This window comes from Ranitomeya variabilis, chromosome 4 (assembly GCF_051348905.1).
Source record: "Ranitomeya variabilis isolate aRanVar5 chromosome 4, aRanVar5.hap1, whole genome shotgun sequence".
Taxonomy (NCBI): Eukaryota; Metazoa; Chordata; class Amphibia; order Anura; family Dendrobatidae; genus Ranitomeya; species Ranitomeya variabilis.
In genome coordinates, this window is record NC_135235.1 from 732655500 (window position 1) to 732674816 (window position 19317).

At 48.3% G+C, this 19317-nt stretch overlaps 1 protein-coding gene and 1 pseudogene across 1 annotated transcript in view; one reads left to right on the forward strand and one right to left on the reverse strand.

The window, feature by feature from the left end:
- The first annotated feature begins 746 nt into the window (after nt 1–746).
- LOC143767925 (uncharacterized) overlaps nt 747–19317 on the forward strand; it is a 74901-nt gene continuing 56330 nt past the window's right edge. Inside the window, exons 1-6 of the mRNA XM_077256444.1 lie at nt 747–1204; nt 4051–4200; nt 4326–4505; nt 4589–4712; nt 4796–4893; nt 5092–5182. Of these exons, the coding sequence (XP_077112559.1) occupies nt 4123–4200; nt 4326–4505; nt 4589–4712; nt 4796–4893; nt 5092–5182 (571 nt within the window). The 5' untranslated portion in view covers nt 747–1204; nt 4051–4122. The remainder of the gene's footprint in view (nt 1205–4050; nt 4201–4325; nt 4506–4588; nt 4713–4795; nt 4894–5091; nt 5183–19317) is intronic.
- On the reverse strand, nt 1270–2298 carry LOC143767976 (transmembrane 9 superfamily member 2 pseudogene; annotated as a pseudogene).

The window sequence follows — 19317 nt, forward strand, 5'->3', positions numbered from 1 at the left end:
CTTACTTTTGCACCCGGGGCCGGGGGCGCGCTTACTTTTGCACCCGGAGGCGCACTTACTTTTGCACCCGGGGGCGCACTTACTTTTGCACCCGGGGGCGCACTTACTTTTGCACCCGGGGGCGCACTTACTTTTGCACCCGGGGGCGCACTTACTTTTGCACACGGGGGCGCACTTACTTTTGCACCCGGGGGCGCACTTACTTTTGGTGGGCGGGGCTCCTCGGCCTCCGATTTGGTTGGTGGGTGGGGACCCTCGGCCTCCGATTTGGTGGGCGGGGACCCTCGGCCTTCGATTTGGTGGGCGGGGACCCTCGGCCTCCGATTTGGTGGGCGGGACCCCTCGGCCTCCGATGTGGTGGTCGGGACCCCTCGGCCTCCGATGTGGTGGTCGGGGCCCCTCGGCCTCCGCTTTGGTGGGCGGGGCCGGGCCCCTCGGCCTCCGCTTTGGTGGGCGGGGCCCCTCGGCCTCCGCTTTGGTGGGCGGGGCTCCTCGGCCTCCGATTTGGTTGGCGGGGCCCCTCGGCCTCCGATTTGGTGTGTGCTCTGCCTGGGGCCACTGTGCTCTGCCTGGGGCCCCATATGCTGTCTGGGGCCCCTGTGCTCTGCCTGGGGCCCCATATGCTGCCTGGGGCCCCTGTGCTCTGCCTGGGGCCCCTGTGTTCTGCCTGGGGCCCCTGTGCTCTGCCTGTGGCCACTGTGCTCTGCCTGGGTGTAGGACACTGGTGACGTCACTTATCTCCGGACATTAGCTCCGGACAAAGCCACGGAAGTTGGCACAAATTGCAGGAAGTAGTATTCTAGGCAATTATATATTAGATGTGTTATAATATAATCATAAATATAATCATAAATGTTATTCTTTTACTTGGTCTAGGATGAAGAGATAAGGTAGCAATGTGCAACAACATGAGTGAAAAAAATATTATTATGCTGTTGAAACAACAGTGCCAAAAGAAATACCAATTACGGTAATATACCCAAGTATACAATAGCATACAATGGACATAAAAGGTGCTAAGTGCATACAAAACAAAAATTACAACCAACATGATATTCAATAAAAAAGTATTATGCCAATATAATCATGAATCATAAATATAATTCTTTTGCTTGATCAAGGGTGAAGATGGGGTGGCAAAGTGCAGCAACTTGAGTGAAGTATACAGCAACCGGTCAATATTCATCAAAGCTGTAAAACTAAAGTAAGACTAAAAAGAAAAAACATACAATTAATACAAAGAATATAAAAATAATGCAAAAAAATAAATCCAATGAGGAAATTTTTTTTATCAAAAGAAAAATTAAAAAAATATACCGTATTTTTCGGACTATAAGACGCACCGGACCATAAGACGCACCCCAAATTTGGGGTGAAAATTGCAAAAAAAAAGATTTTTTATAAGATGGGGTCCGTCTTATTGTCCGAATTTAAGATCTCTTACCTGAGGGCAGGCAGTGGCAGAGCAGGGTCACAGGAGGCATGGTGGTGGCAGAGGTGAGGTGATGCTGAGGTGCGGTGGGCGGAACGGCGTGCACCTGAGCAGGGTCCCATCCTGCTTAGGTGGGCGACGCCATGGCCTGGTGTCCATGGGGAGGTTGCTGTGGCGGCGGCAGATGTGCGGTCACTTCCTCAGGTGGTTGAATATGTAGTATGCATTTTTCTTGTTAAATTCATTATTGATAACACAGGCATCTTTCACTCTGCCATCTTGGGCGACTGTACATCCTATTGGAAAGCCCGGGCTGCAGTATTTCTGGTTATCCTCAACATCGTAACACCAGGTCACCGGCATGTTATCAATGATCCAGTGATGCTGATAATTCAGCTGTATTCCTTTTCTAATAAAATCCAGATAAGTGGTATTAATATTCTTGTCATATTCCTTTCGGCACACTTCTTTGCAGGTTTCATTCTTGTTAAATGTGAACTTGTATGGGGATGATGCAATCCTTTCTCCAAAAAGCACTTGGCCAAGATTCTCAGAAGGATGTCTCTCATGCGCCTCCTGGCAGAAGTCAAAGGCGTCATACTCATATGGTAGAACAGATTCCACGGAGTCAAGGCGGTTTACAAAAAGCTCAATTTGAGACTTGCAGGTCTCCGTCTCTTTATCTTTCTCACAAACTCACAGGCGCCAGACCCGGAAGATAGAAAGCGGAGCCCCATCCCGTGCACAGGAGAAGCACCAGCACCGCCGGGACCTGGAGCCTCCTCCCTGACTGCGCCGCCATCCTGCTGCACCGGCCGGCCCGAGAACACGAACAGAACACTGGGAAAATGATGATGATGGCGTTACCCCGTATTTTCCGGTGGCGGCGTCCATCTTGCTGAGGCCGCGCGTGCACAGATTCACTACTCTGCGTCCCAGGGCTTCAGGAAAATGGCCGCCGCGATCTCCATCTGCGCACGCGTGGCCTCCCGCGGCCATTTTCCTGAAGCCCTGGGAAGCAGAGTAGTGAATCTGCGCATGCGCGGCCTCAGCAAGATGGACGCCGCCACCGGAAAATACCGTAACTCACCAGCGCTGCTGCTCTCCATCAATACCGGGCCGCGGATTCACCTCAAATGTGGACAAGACCCTGCTCACGCCATGCAGCTCAGCGCGCCACATCATCCCCGCACCTCTGTCGCCGCCACAATGCTGGTAAGCCTGCGTTCCGAATATAAGACGCACCCCCCATTTTCCTCACAATTTTTTTTGGGAAAAAGTGCGTCTTATATTCCGAAAAATACGGTACTTAAAAAAATATATTTTTATTATTAGGGACAGTAATTCAAAAAGCACCATCTAATCCCAAAATATATTTAAAGGAAAGGAGCAAAGCTCATAACCTCATTCAATCCAGTAGGTTGAAGTGAGCCTATCCTAGAGATCTATTTGGTCTCTAATTGGGCCAATTTGGTTTTAACATTACCACGCCTTGAATCTTTGATGATCCGATCAATACCAATTACCTTTAATAAGCTAGGTTCACAGTTATGGACAGACTTAAAGTGGCGGAGTATTGGTTTAAGTGATGTCAAGTCTTTAATATCACGAGCATTAGATATGTCACGGACATGTTCTCTGGTACGTATTCTAAGTTGTCTCGTAGTCATGCCAATGTATACCAACGGGCAAGGACAGCTGGCATAATATATCACATGATCTGTCCCACATGTGATATTGTGAGTGATCTGAAAGACCTTATTGCCATGCGCATTTGGGAATTCCTTAGCCCTATCCATATTCGCACATGCTAGGCACTTTCCGCAGGGAAAAAAATCCCCATTTTGATCCTTTGGAATCAAAATTATTGTCCATAGTAACACCCTTATACTGACTATGAACTAGTATGTCTTTCAAGCTCTGAGAACTCCTGTACGTAATGGTTGGTATTGTAGGGATACTCTTGGCCAAGATTGGATCATTCATGATAATGGGCCAGAACTTTGAAAGAGCTTGTCTCATGGGTTTCCACTTTTCATTATAGGTTGATATGAATCTTACTGTGGTCGAATTTGGTGGACGCGTTTTTGAGTTCAATAGTCCAGTCCTCTGTTTGTTACATGCTTTAGACCGCCCCTGGTGGATAACCCGATTGGAATATCCTCTTTGTGCAAATCGTTGAGCCAATTCAGAAGATTGTGTCTGAAGAGATGATTCAGTTGAGCAAATTCTCTTTGTTCTCAGAAACTGCCCATAAGGAATACTATCCTTTAGAGGTCTGGGATGTGATGAGGCAGCGTGTAATATTGAGTTCACTGCTGTTTCTTTCCTAAACACATCGGTGTGTACGAATCCATCCTCACCCTTGTAGATCGGTAAATGAGACGAGAATTAGCGTTATGGAAGATGAGTCTATGAGGAACGTATTCAGCTGCCGACTCCGAGGGAGAAACTGCTTGTTGTCTGTGGCCTAAATATATAGGTTTTATTAGTAGATGTAAAGAAGGAAACTAAATACTGTAGAATAATAAATCTCATATGTTTCCCTTATTATCTCCAGTAATTGTATTATTACACAGGATTCTTATGATGTTACATCGGCTCATCTTCTCATTCAGGTCTCTACAATATCGGATCCTCTCAGTGAAGATCTTCTATAGAAGAGAATTTTCCTGATTTACCCATCAAGGATGGATATGGACAGAGACAAGATGGCGGAGAGGATATTACACCTCACCCTAGAGATCCTCTTCCGGCTTACTGGAGAGGTGAGAGATTCTGAGGACGTCACATTACATCATTCTTATCTATGGGAATAACAGACAGAACAGGAGAGGTGAGGACTCTGGAAATGTCTGTAGTGAGATTTATTAATGTGTCTCTCCATAACCAGGATTACACAGCAGTGAAGAAGACCTTTAGTGAACACTGTCAGGACCCTGTGTCTGAAGGATGCAGAAGACCCCTGAGCCCAATCACGGGGCCTCAACCTCACCCCCTGATACATGAGGACATCAATGACCAGAAGATCCTAGAACTCACCTACAAGATGATTGAGCTGCTGACTGGAGAGGTGACACTGCTGGGAATGCTGGGACATTATACAGTAACACTATGAAGGGATCGGGGGGATGACGGTATCATTGTATGTGTCAGGTTCCTATAAGGTGTCAGGATGTCGCCGTCTATTTCTCCATGGAGGAGTGGGAGTATTTAGAAGGACACAAAGATCTGTACAAGGACGTCATGATGGAGGTTCCCCAGCCCCTCACATCACCAGGTAATAGACAGGACTAAATACACATGGCCTATAATTATCTGTATGTACAGAATGAATTTAGTCCCTGTATGTGTTTCCTCCAGATCTATCCAGTAAGAGGACAACACCAGAGAGATGTCCCCATCCTCTTCTTCCACAGGACTGTAAACAAGAAGATCCCAATGTGCCTCAGGATCATCAGGTAGATGGAGAGAAGGTGTCAGGAGAACTCCCCTATGATGTGTAGACGGCTGTGAAGGTCTTGTGCTCAGTCTTGTTTTATCCCCCAATATTATATGTTTTTTACTTGTGTAATGAGAACGGTGGAGATGGCAGGATTAGAGCTGATCATAGATGTGACTTCTCCATCTGTCTGTGACTTTTACAATATTTGTTTCAGGGTGAAGATCTGACCCATATTAATACTACAGAGACATATGTGAGAGATGATGAGCGGTGTAAAGAGGAGATTCCTACATATGACTACCCAGGTGAGTAGTAACCACTAAATGTACAAAACTTTATTAAATACCATTAAAATACAGAAACAAACATAACAAAAGAGTAATCACAGGAAAATGACAGTGGTCAACCAAGAGCAAGGAAGGCACCACAATAAAACAGGCAATAAAACCCAAGGCAAAAACATAATGATAGTTATGTAGGTATTCTCAAAAAGTGCATCGTGCTAACAACATGTGCGCTTGAAGATCTAATAAGTATGGAGTATGTATAAGAATGCAAATGAATAACGGCACAAGAGAGGTGCAAAAAGTCAATAACTACAGTGGTAAAAAAAGCAAGAACCATAAAGCCAAAATAAAAAGGTTATGCCTAGGGGTTTACCTGAAGAGCCGTGGTGCCTACCACCCTATTGCACGTTTCGGCGCAGTGCCTTCTTCCGGGGGTCTGGCGTCATGAAGAAATGGTGCCCTTATATATGTCAAAAGCATTAATCATGATTGGTATGGAAAGAGGATGTGACGCTTGCTCAAAAGGCGACGCATGCGCAGTCGACCGCTCGGAGGTAAGAATCACTAAGGGCATCATCGGATGAGAGAGAACACGTCACCAGGCCACACCCATGGGTGAACACGTGAGCGGGGTCGTGGATGCAACCTGCCGAGAGCCGAAATGAATACGCCGTCGGCAATGCCAATCAACGGAGCTCCGGCGCGCACAGAGCGATTTAACATGAAGAAAGGTGTCAGGATACCACAGGAGGTAAATTGTGAGTAAAATCACATCCTATGTTTTTGCCTTGGGTTTTAATGCCTGTTTTTACTGTGGTGCCTTCCTTGCTGTTGGTTGACCACTGTCATTTTCCTGTGATTACCCTTTTGTTATGTTTGTTTCTGTATTTTAATGGTACTTAATAAAGTTTCTCCTACGCCTCATTGGGGGACACAGGACCATGGGTGTTATGCTGCTGCCACTAGGAGGACACTAAGTTTACACAGAAAGATTAGCTCCTCTTCTGCAGTATACACCCCTTCACTGGCCAGGATTCAACGAGTTCTTGCTTAGTGTCTGTAGGAGGCACTTGGGTCTGTTTTCAGACGCCAAATTTCTTATTTTTCTGTAAATTTTTATTTAACGGAGTGAAGGGGGCGACGGATTCCTTTTATAGGGTCCGCTCTCCCCCGAACCACCAACAGGCGAGTATACCTCTCCGTCCCTCTCCTGCGACGTCTGGGGCACGCCAAGTTTTACTGGGGCGACGGTTCCTCCTTGGTCCCTATCTCCCCCCCCTGCAAGATGGCGAGCACATAGAGCCCGGCTCTAATGTCCCTCTCCGGGGCCCGAAGAGGAGAATGTATCACCTGAGACAAGGCCCACATCTGATGGCGTCACACAGCCCCAAGACAAAGCCCCCTTGGGGAACAGAGGAAGATGTTTCAGGGGCCTCTGCCTCCCCCATCCAGGGTGCATGGATTGAGCGCGCACCCTCACAGTGACAGGAGGACCTGCGACACTGTGAGTACATACCCTCCTCGCGCTCCCATCTGTGGCAGAGGTGCAGTCCGGGTCCCTGGAGAGAGGCGCCGTCGGCCGGGGTCAGCGGTGGTCAGCAGCGCTCCGTCGCGGCTGCTGCGCATCGCCGGCAGGGCCCAGAAATTTAGTCCCCAGCTTTTCAGCCGGACTAGGCCGCAGTGTGCAGATCCGCCCACGGCTGTAACCCCGCCCTCTATATTGGCGCTTCTCCTCTGGGACGAGAGGCGCCCTGCAGAACAGGAGGGCCATATTGGCAATCATCTCCTGCGGGGACAACAAGACCCCGAAGGTGGCTCACGCTGACTGGCACTACCAGGACCGCCGCAGCTACATTCCTTCCCGGGGACACAGGCACAGGACCGTGGGTAAGCTGCTTCAAGAAAGCTTAACCCCTTCCCTGCACCACAGTGCATATCCTGCCCCTGTCTCTAAAGACACTATGTCTCAAACTAAGGAGACCAAAAAGGGTAACAAGAAGCACACAGTGTTTTTCACTTCATGTGCCACTTGCAATACGGCCCTGCCCCGAGCTCACAATACCCCGTTATGTGCGGATTGTGACCCGGCCTCTGTGCAGTCGCCGCCGCCAATGTCGCAGCCGACCTTGCAGAGCCTAGTCCCCCTGAGTGGGCCACTTCCCTGTCACAATCTATGGCTTCCCTAGCCAAGGCAATTGACTCCCTCTGGGGTCCCTCTTTAAGTCAGACTGCGGAGGACACGGGCGACGGTACGGGTCCGTCCACCAGCAGGGGGTGCACTCTGTCACTAAGGGCTCGGAGTTCCAGAAAACGTACCCATGTCCCATCCCCTGACCACGGGCGCATTTGCTTTTCAGCATCTGCAACTTCAGTCTCCCATTCCCCTTCTCCTAAATGACTCTGAATATGAGTCCGACGATTCTTACGTCCAGGATTCCTCGACTTCCCAAGAGACACTCGATTCTCTCATTGAAGCAGTCAACAAGACCCTGAAGGTGGACGACGAATCCGTATCCACTCCGGAACATGCGGTGTCTTTTAAAAAGACTAAACGGGTCCAAAAAGTATTTGTCACTCATCCTGAGTTTAAGGAAATCGTACAAAAACACAGGGACCGTCCTGACAAACGCTTCATGGGTCAAAAGCCCATCGAGGCCAAATACCCTTTTGCTCAGGAACTAATCAAGGACTGGCTGCAGTCCCCCTCAGTGGACCCTGCTGTATCACATCTCGCTTCCAAAAGTATCCTATCTCTGTCAGATGGTTCCTCAGTCAAGAACCCCTCTGACTGTCAAATCGACTACCTGGCTCGCTCCATCTTTGAGGCCACAGGAGCCTCTCTCTTCCCATCCTTAGCCGCTTCTTTGGTGGCTAAGGCTATGGTCGCTTGGGCTGTGGTGCTTACCACGACCATCCAAGACACTAATCTCCTTCCAGAGGCGATCAACTTGACTAACCAGATAGCTCAAGCTGGGGACTTCGTGGTTAACGCCTCAATAGACACGGCCAATTGCGCTGCACAGGCAGCCGCAAATGCAATCTCCATCAGAAGAGCCTGTGGCTCAGAGATTGGCGAGCAGATTCTGCTTCCAAGCATTCTTTGATATCTCTACCCTACCAACCTGGTCGCTTATTTGGAGAAAAATTAGACCAAATAATCTCGGATGCTACCGCGGGGGAAAGTAAATTTCTCCCCCAACAAAAGCCTACCCGGCCGTTTCGTTATCAACAATCTCAATTCCGGCCTTTTCGCAGCAATCCCAACTGGTCATCTATATCCTTCTCCCTGGCATCAGGACGAGGTTCGCATGCTGACAGAGGCCCCCAGGTCTCATACAGACCTAACCACAACTGGAAACCCAGACCGAGATCTTCTGGGTCTAAAGGATCCAGATCCCTTAGATCCTCCAGTCAATGACTCGTTGCAACATCCGCAGGACATCAACAAAGTAGGAGGTCGCCTATTTTGTTCCGTCAAGCATGGCTTTCGGTCGTCCACGATGAGTTAGTCAGGGAACTGGTGTCCTCCGGATACAAAATAGAATTTTCCTCTCCCCTGACACGTTTCTTCCAGTCGTGTGCTCCCAAACCAAAGGCAACAGCTTTTCTTCAGGCCATACGGGCGCTACAAAGGGATGGAGTCATCATTCCGGTCCCTCAAGTCCAAAGGATCAAAGGGTTCTACTCGAACATATTCGTGGTCCCAAAAAAGGACGGACCGCTGCGTCCGATTCTAGACCTAAAACTTCTGAACAAATTTGTCAAAATTCGGCGCTTCAGAATGGAATCCCTCCGCTCTGTCGTCGCTTCCATGGAAAAAGGAGAGTTCCTGGCATCTACAGACATCAAAGATGCTTACCTCCACATCCCAATTTTTCCTCTTCATCAACCGTTCCTTCGCTTCGCTTTTCGCGAGGAACACTTCCAGTTTGTGGCCTTGCCTTTCGGCCTCGCCACAGCTCCCAGAGTTTTCACAAAGGTCATGGCGGCTGTCATGGCCATTCTTCATTCCAGGGGAGTGGTGGTACTTCCGTACCTGGACGACCTACTGATAAAAGGCCCATCATACCCAGCCTGCGAAGAGTCCGTCAATCTCACGGTGGATACTCTTTCTCACCTGGGTTGGAAGATAAACTTCGAAAAATCCTCTCCGATCTTGACTCAACGGATCTCCTTTCTTGTAATGATACTTTACACTTCCCGCGGTCTGGTCATTCTCCCTCCAGACAAGACCTTGGCCCTGCAGCGGGGAGCACGGAGACTTTCCCGTCCAGTCTCCCACTCTATTCATTTCAGCATGCGCATTCTCGGGCAGATGGTAGCAGCCATGGAAGCTGTTCCGTTCGGGCAATTTCACCTCTGTCCCCTACAACATGCGCTACTGTCGGCGTGGAACGGGAACCCATCCTCTTTCGACCACCGTTTCATTCTGTCCCCACAGGTCAGAAAGACCCTTAGGTGGTGGACGCTGAAGTCCTCCCTGAACCAGGGAATGTCCTTCCTCCCAGTGCGGTGGCTGGTGGTGACCACCGATGCCAGCCTCATGGGCTGGGGGGCGATTTTCAACCACCACACAGCACAAGGGCGGTGGTCCACTCGAGAGTCTCATCTCCCCATCAATATCCTGGAAATACGAGCTATCATGCTAGCATTGTTCAGGTTTCACCATCTTCTGGTGGGTCACCCTGTCAGAATCCAGTCCAACCACGCCACAGCTGTGGCGTACATGAACCGTCAAGGGGGAACCCGCAGCAAGACGGCCATGCTCGAGGTGTCCCACATTCTCCGTTGGGCCGAGTCCAACCATTCGCCCATCTCGGCGATCCACATACCACGTGTGGAGAATTGGGCGGCGGACTTCCTCAGCCGCCAGGGTCTCGCCTCAGGCAAGTGGTCCCTCCACCCGGAAGTTTTCCAGCAGATTTGTCATCGATGGGGGACCCCGGACGTGGACCTCATGGCCTCCCGGTTAAACAACAAGGTCCCACAGTTCATTGCACGATCTCTCGACCCACGTGCCGTCGGAGCAGATGCCCTGGTCCTGCCGTGGCGTCAATTCCGCCTCCCGTACATTTTTCCCTCTCTTCCTCAGCTACCGAAGGTCATCAAGAAGATCAGGGCGGAAGGGGTACCAGTTATCCTCGTGGCGCCGGACTGGCCATGCTGAGCATGGTACGCGGAACTGGTTCAGCTTGTCACCGACGTTCCTTGGCGTCTTCCAGATTGCATGGATCTTCTCTCACAAGGCCCGATTTACCATAAGAACTCAAGGGCCCTGTCTTTGACGGCCTGGCCATTGAATCCTGGATTCTAGGCCAAGTGAGTTTCATTCCCAAGGGGTCCTCCACCATACCATGATCAGGGCTAGGAAACCCGTGTCCAGGCGCAGTTACCACCGTAAGTGGCGAATCTTCTTCGCTTGGTGCGACGCACAAGGACGATCTCCTCTGGTATTTTCCATTCCTGCCATACTGGAATTTTGCCAATCAGGACTAGTCGGGTCTCGCACTTAGCTCTCTCAAAGGACAGGTGTCAGCATTGTCAGTCCTGTTCCAATGAAAAATTGCCAATAGATTACCAGTGAAGACGTTCTTTCAGGGAGTTTACCGCTTGGCACCTCCCTACAAAATGCCTTTGGAGCCGTTGGATCTTAATCTGGTCCTTGGAGCTCTTCAGGAGAACCCCTTCCGAACTGCTGCAGGACGTCTCTCTGACCTTACTTTCCTGGAAGGTAGTTTTTCTTGTGGTTATTACGTCCATTAGGCGTGTCTCGGACTTGGCGGCACTTTCCTGCCGACCCCCGTTTCTGATTTTTCACCCGGATAAGGCAGTCTTGAGGACCTCTCCTTCTTTTCTGCCCAAGGTTGTTTCCTCTTTTCACCTCAATGAAGAGATTATTCTGCCTTCATTCTGTCCAGCACCAGTCCATCGCATTGCGAAAGCTCTGCACACTCTCGATGTGGTGAGGGCCCTTCGACGATACATCTCACGGACGGCTCCCTTCCGCAAGTCGGATGTCCTATTCGTACTTCCAGAGGGACAAAGGAAGGGCTCTCCCGCTTCCAAGGCTACTCTAGCCAAATGGATCCGATCGGCTATTCAGGAATCCTATCGTGTCAAGGATGTTCCTATCCCCGCAGGGATTAAGGCCCATTCTACTCGGTCGGTGGGCGCCTCTTGGGCCATCCGGCAGCAGGCATCGGCACAACAGGTCTGCAAAGCTGCGACATGGTCCAGTTTGCATACTTTTACAAAACATTACCACATTCATTCTCTATCTTCTGCAGACGCCGCTCTTGGCAGGCGCATTCTGCAATTGGCGGTACCTTAGCTGTAAGCCAGTGGTACATGGGGTATTAGCAGCTATGTTGTTTCCCGCCCAGGGACTGCTTTAGGACGTCCCATGGTTCTGTGTCCCCCAATGAGGTGTAGGAGAAAAGGAGATTTTTGTGTACTCACCGTAAAATCTTTTTCTCCGAGCCAATCATTGGGGGACACAGCACCCACCCTGTTAGCCTTTTGGCTCGTTGTTGTTTCTTCTTGGGTTTTGACATAGTTTTTATTGTCTTTCATTTAATACTCCTACTCCTTTACTACTGAACTGGTTGAATCCTAGCCAGTGAAGGGGTGTATACTGCAGAGGAGGAGTTAATCTTTCTGTGTTAACTTAGGCTTCTGCCACTAGGAGGACACTAACACCCATGGTCCTGTGTCCCCCAATGATTGGCTCGGAGAAAAAGATTTTACGGTGAGTACACAAAAATCTCCTTTTTGTACATTTGTCTATTGGTTCGGTTTGGTGCTTTTTTTCCTTTATATGATTTTCATTAATTGAGCAGTGAGGGCCAAGTGTGAATATCTGTACAATAACAGGATGTACAATAACAAATTGTATTGTGGTAAAGTGTTAGCCAGAAAAATCAATGTGAATACTTTTCTGCCCAATGATGACAAAAGTATTCTAGGAATGATACCTTAATTGGCTAACCAGAAAATATGTTTGCAAGCTTTCAGAGTACATGTGTGAATTGTATTCATGTAGTGACTCATAAATCCAAGTGTTACCGTAAATTGAGTCCTAGTGTCAAAGAATTGAATATCTTCATTAGTTTGAATTCTCAAATTTTTCTTTCTGTGTCATCTTTAAAATGACCTTTTAGTATGAAGACTTTTAAGTCTGTCATACAACGTCCAGTTCGAGAGAAATGTTTTCCCACAGGTGTGTCCACAATATGAGCCAAGCACAGGAGAAATGCATGTTCTTTTGAAGGGGCTAACATTCTGTCCTACAAAACAGCTTGATAGGGCTCAGTTCTGTAGCGATATCAAGGAATTCTTCCACAGATTTCTACTCAAAGAATTCTTTCATAACAGATATCACATCACAAGACAATGTGAACGACACGTCAAAAAAGAAAGAGAGGACAAACTGGACCCCGGAACCTGGCCACAACCAAACTCTGGATCACTACATTGACTGTTTCCGTAAAAAAGTTAAATCTGACATTTTGGACAGACACCATAAAGTGACACAAAATATCACTATGGAGGCAAGAAAAGCCATACAATCCTTAAAAGCCAATAACAATATCATTATCAAACCAGCAGACAAAGGAGGAGCTGTAGTCATAATGAACACGACAGATTACATCCAGGAAGCAAACAGACAACTCTTGGATATAAAATGCTACTCCACTTCAGGGAGATCCAACCAAAAAATACACAGAGGAACTAACACATATCATCAATGGATTTGATTCTACTTCATCCTCAATGCTGGAACTAAGGCTGGGTTCACATTGTATTAGTGCAGTCCGTTCAACGCATGCGTTATCGCAAGTGCTTTTCAAGATCGCGTGACATATATGATTGCGCTAGCACAGATACTCCATCTGCGCTAGCGGTGACGGACCCCGAAACGCTGCACACCACGTGCGAGGGTCCATCACAGAATGCGTTATTATGATACGTGTTAGCGATGCGCTACATAATTGCAGTCAATGGGTGCGCTAACGCATCCATTACATAGCGTTAGTGGCATTATATAACAGATGCCGTCAGCGCATTGCCATTAACGCAATGTGAACCCAGCCTAAAATACATAAAGAAGGTAATCCTGGGAGGCCTATCACCTCTGGTATTGGGACTTTAACTGAGAATATCTCCGGCTGAGTGGAGAACATTTTGAAACACTTGGTGAGGCACACACCCAGCTATATCCAGGACATCACGGATACTCTTTGCAAATTGTCAGCGCTGGGCCCACTTCCAGAGGACACAATACTAGCCACCATGGATGTAGAGTCTCTCTATTCCAACATTCCTCATGAGGATGGAATTGCAGCATGGAAATTGTTCTTTTGAAGGAAATTTCAAGCTACAGAACCGGCACTTTCTTCAAAGGCACACAAAAAAAAAATCCATCATCTACAGTCAAGCTCTGAGGTATATTCGGATCTGTTCAGACAGTAAAGACAGGGAACTACAACTGCTATCACTGAGGAATACATTCCAACAACAAGGATAATATCCACTGGTAATAGATTAACAGATCCACAGGGCTACAAGGGTCCCAAGAAACAGCCTCCTGGATTACACACTGAGGGAAGACAACAGGGTGCCTCGTGGTCACATACAACCCCCACATGAGCATCCTAAGGGAAATTGGTGCTGATCTCCAACCCATATTCCAGAGACCACAAACTGAAAGACATATTCCCAGAACTACCACTTCTCTCCTACAAACAGCCCCCTAACTTAAGGAATCTGCTTGTCAGAAGTGTTCTCTCATCACCATCAGTGACGGGCACATTCCCATGTAACAATAAAAAATGCAAAACTTGTACTCACATATTACCAACAAATATAGTCCGTGTACCAAACACAAATCAGGACTATAAGGTCATGGGTTCCTTTCCTTGTACATCCTCCAACGTGGTGTACATGATACAATGTACGAGGTGCCCTGGAAGTATCTACCGTATATACTCGAGTATAAGCCGACCCGAGTATAAGCCGACCCCCCTAATTTTGCCACAAAAAACTGGGAAAACTTATTGACTCGAGTATAAGCCTAGGGTGGAAAATGCAGCAGCTACCGGTGAATTTCAAAATTAAAAATAGATGCTCCATACCCTTCATTATGGCCCCATAGATGCTCCATATAAAGCTGTGCCATATAGAATGCTCTGCACCATTCATTATGGCCCCATAGATGCTCCACATAAAGCTGTGCCCCACATAGAATGCTCTGCACCGTTTAGTATGGCCCCATAGATGCTCCACATAAATCTGTGCCCCATATAGAATGCTCTGCACCGTTCATTATTGCCCCATAGATGCTCCATATAAAGCTGTGCCATATAGAATGCTCTGCACCGTTCAGTATGGCCCCATAGACGCTCCACATAAAGCTATGCCATATATAATGCTCTGCACCGTTCAGTATGGCCCCATAGATGCTCCACATAAAGCTGCCCCATATATAATGCTCTGCACAAGTCATTATGGCCCCATAGATGCTCCATAGAATGCTGTGCCATATACAATGCTCTGCACCGTTGATTATTGCCCCATAGAAAGCTGTGCCATATACAATACTCTGCACCATTGATTATTGCCCCATAGATGCTCCATAGAAAGCTGTGCCATATACAATGCTCTGCACCGTTGATTATTGCCCCATAGAAAGCTGTGCCATATACAATGCTCTGCACCGTTGATTATTGCCCCATAGAAAGCTGTGCCATATAGAATGCTCTGCACCGTTGATTATTGCCCCATAGATGCTCCACATAAATCTGTGCAATATATAAAGCTGCTGCTGCAATAAAAAAAATGACATTCTCACCTCTCTTGCTTGCAGCTCCTCAGCGTCCCGTCTCGGCGTCTCTCCGCACTGACTGTTCAGGCAGAGGGCGGCACGCAGATTAGTACGTCATCGTGCCCTCTGACCTGAACAGTCAGAGCAAGAAGACGGAACTCGGACAGGTGACTATAAGATACTTACCAGCTCCCGGCGTCCCTGGCTCCTTATCCCGGACAGCTGGTCTCCAGGTGCCGCAGCCTCTTCCTCTGTCAGCAGTCACCGATACCGTCATTAGAGGAATGAATATGCGGCTCCACCCCTATGGGAGTGGAGTCCATATTCATAACTTTAATGAGCGGTACCATGTGACCGCTGAACAGGGGAAGAGCTGTGGCACCGAAGACCGTGGGACGGGCAGGGGGAGCGCCGGGACTAGGTGAGTATGCGACACGCTCTCTCCCCCTCACCCGCCGACCCCACCGCCGACCGTGACTCGAGTATAAGCCGAGAGGGGCAATTTCAGCCCAAAAATTTGGGCTGAAAATCTCGGCTTATACTCGAGTATATACAGTATATTGGGGAAACTATGCAAAGACTACAAACTAGGATGAATCTACACAGACACACAATCAGGAATGAAATGGACACACCTGTGGGAAAACATTTCTCTGGACCTGGACACAGTATGACAGACTTAAAAGTCTTAATACTAAAAGGTCATATTAAGGATGACAGGGAAAGATAAATTTGAGAATTTAAACTAATGAAGATGTTCAATTCTTTGACACTAGGACTCAATTTAACACCTGGATTTATGAGTCACTACATGGACACAATTCACACCTCCACCAGACGGACTCCAGATAACTAAAGGTACCTTCACACTAAACGATATCGCTAGCGATCCGTGACGTTGCTGCGTCCTGGCTAGCGATATCGTTGAGTTTGACAGGCAGCAGCGATCAGGATCCTGCTGTGATATCGCTGGTCGTTGCTGAAAGTTCAGAACTTTATTTGGTCGTCAGATCGCCGTGTATCGTTGTGTTTGACAGCAAAAGCAACGATGCCAGCGATGTTTTACAATGGTAACCAGGGTAAATATTGGGTTACTAAGCGCAGGGCCGCGCTTAGTAACCTGATGTTTACCCTGGTTACCATCGTAAAAGTAAAAAAAACAAACACTACATACTCACCTTCTGATGTCTGTCACACGTCCCTCGCCGTCCGCTTCCTGCACTGACTGAGTGCCGGCCGTAAAGTAAAAGCAGAGCACAGCGGTGACGTCACCGCTCTGCTGTTAGGGCCGGCACTCACACAGTGCAGGGAAGCGGACGCCGGGGGACGCGAATGTAAGTATATACTGTTTGTTTTTTTACATTTTACACTGGTAACCAGGGTAAACATCGGGTTACTAAGCGCGGCCCTGCGCTTAGCAACCCGATGTTTACCCTGGTTACCCGGGGACTTCGGCATCGTTGGTCGCTGGAGAGCGGTCTGTGCGACAGCTCTCCAGCGACCACACAGCGACGCTGCAGCGATCGGCATCGTTGTCTGTATCGCTGCAGCGTCGCTTAAGGCCCCGTCTCACATAGCGAGATCGCTAGCGAGATCGCTGCTGAGTCACAAGTTTTGTGACGCAACAGCGACCTCAGTAGCGATCTCGCTATGTTTGACACATACCAGCGACCCGGCCCCTGCTGTGAGATCGCTGGTCGTGTCGGAATGGCCTGGACCTTTTTTTGGTCGTTGAGGTCCCGCTGACATCGCTGAATCGGTGTGTGTGACACGGATTCAGCGATGTCTTCACTGGTAACCAGGGTAAACATCGGGTTACTAAGCGCAGGGCCGCGCTTAGTAACCCGATGTTTACCCTGCTTACCATCGTAAATGTAAAAAAAAAAAAAACAGTACATACTCACATTCCGGTGTCCGTCAGGTCCCTTGCCGTCTGCTTCCCGCTCTGACTGACTGCCGGCCGGAAAGTGAAAGCACAGCACAGCGGTGACGTCACCGCTCTGCTGTTAGGGCCGGCGCTCAGTCAGTGCAGGAAGCGGACGCCGGGGGATGCGAAGGTGAGTATGTACTGTTTGTTTTTTTTACATTTTACACTGGTAACCAGGGTAAACATCGGGTTACTAAGCGCGGCCCTGCGCTTAGCAACCCGATGTTTACCCTGGTTACCCGGGGACCTCGGCATCGTTGGTCGCTGGAGAGCGGTCTGTGTGACAGCTCTCCAGCGACCACACAGCGACTAAACAGCGACGCTGCAGCGATCAGCATCGTTGTCTGTATCGCTGCAGCGTCGCTGTGTGTGACGGGGCCTTTAGTGTGAAGGTACCTTAAGAACATCATTCCCACTGCGTCTCCATTTGAAAGAAAATACCTAATTAGATTTCCTTGGTTTATCTTTAGGAGGCATCACACCTCCCTCCCCTGAACAGATGTCCTACTGTAGTATTCCTTAAATGTTGTACTTTTTTCTTATTAACCTATTTGTAATCTTGCCTGAAGGAGCCACTGTGCTCTGAAAGCTGCAAACATATTATTTTCTGGTTAGCCAATAATGGTATCACTCCTAGAATACTTTTGTCATCATTGGGCAGATAGTATTCACATCGATTGTACAATAACAGCAGAGTTTCCTTTTATCCTGTAATTTCAATTTCTTTTAGAACCAACTAACATCAAGGAAGATTGTGATAAACTGCATAAAATCCATTACACCTGTGCCATGATATATCTCTAAGCTGTGGGTGGCTGATGGCTGTAATCTACATTTATTCTTGTCTGCAGGAGATGTGTTGGCATGGCTCGAGCCCTCGTTTCATGGCTTCACTCCATGTTATAAATGACATTATGTTTTGGATCCTAAGGAATTCAGATTACTGTACAATCTCTCCTGAAATCGGGAGCAATATTATTTTCTCTACTCTTCTGGTCAGGACTCATAGTAGCCTCAATGGTCCGCCATAAATGAGTGCAACTCCGGTTTAATGTTGAAGTTCTTCCCTCGTACATACGTTGTTGTTGAGAATGTAACATATAGTAAAAAAAAGTGGTGGGAATGATGTGCCTCTCTATGTGAGTCTGTAACTCCCTGATAGTCTTAAGGAAAAAAAGAAAAAGCTCTCCATCAGTGACCTGTCATAAGCCAATACAGCTGCATATGTAATCAGGGCACCGCATAAAGCCCCGCCCACAGTCATGCCCACAGCTCCACCCCAGAGCACGAGAATCTCATTAACTGAAAGCTACAAATACAGATTAACCCCTTCCCGACCTGTGACACAGCGTATGCGTCATGAAAGTCGGTGCCAATCCGACCTGTGACGCATATGCTGTGTCACAGAATGATCGCGTCCCTGCAGATCGGGTGAAAGGGTTAACTCCCATTTTACCCGATCTGCAGAGACAGGGGGAGTGGTACTTCACTCCCCCGTGGCTACGATCGCTCTGATTGGCAGTTTCACTTTCAACAGCCAATCAGAGCGATTTTGTAATATTTCACCTATGAAAATGGTGAAATATTACAATCCAGCCATGGCCGATGCTGCAAAAGCATCTGCCATGGCTGGAGACCCCGATCTATCACAGACCCGATAAGTTCTATCACAGCGATCAAAATTAAAAAAATAGTAAATAACTCCCCCCCCCCCCCTTTATCACCCCCATAGGTAGGGACAATAATAAAATACAGAAAATATAATTATTTTTGTTTTTCCATTAGGGGTAGGGTTAGGGGTAGGGTTAGGGGTAGGGTTGCACTTAGGGTTGCACTTAGGGTTGCACTTAGGGATGCACTTAGGGTTGCACTTAGGGATGCACTTAGGGTTGCACTTAGGGTTGCACTTAGGGATAGGGTTGCACTTAGGGATAGGGTTGCACTTAGGGATAGGGTTGCACTTAGGGATGCACTTAGGGATGCACTTAGGGTTGCACTTAGGGATGCACTTAGGGTTGCACTTAGGGATGCACTTAGGGATAGGGTTGCACTTAGGGTTGCACTTAGGGTTGCACTTAGGGATAGGGTTGCACTTAGGGATGCACTTAGGGTTGCACTTAGGGATAGGGTTGCACTTACGGTTGCACTTAGGGTTGCACTTAGGGATAGGGTTGCACTTAGGGTTGCACTTAGGGATAGGGCTGCACTTAGGGATAGGGCTGCACTTAGGGATAGGGCTGCACTTAGGGATAGGGCTGCACTTAGGGATAGGGCTGCACTTAGGGATAGGGCTGCACTTAGGGTTGCACTTAGGGATAGGGTTGCACTTAGGGCTAGGGTTGGAATTAGGGTTAGAATTAGGCTATGTGCACATGGTGCAAATTTGGCTGCGGATCCGCAGCG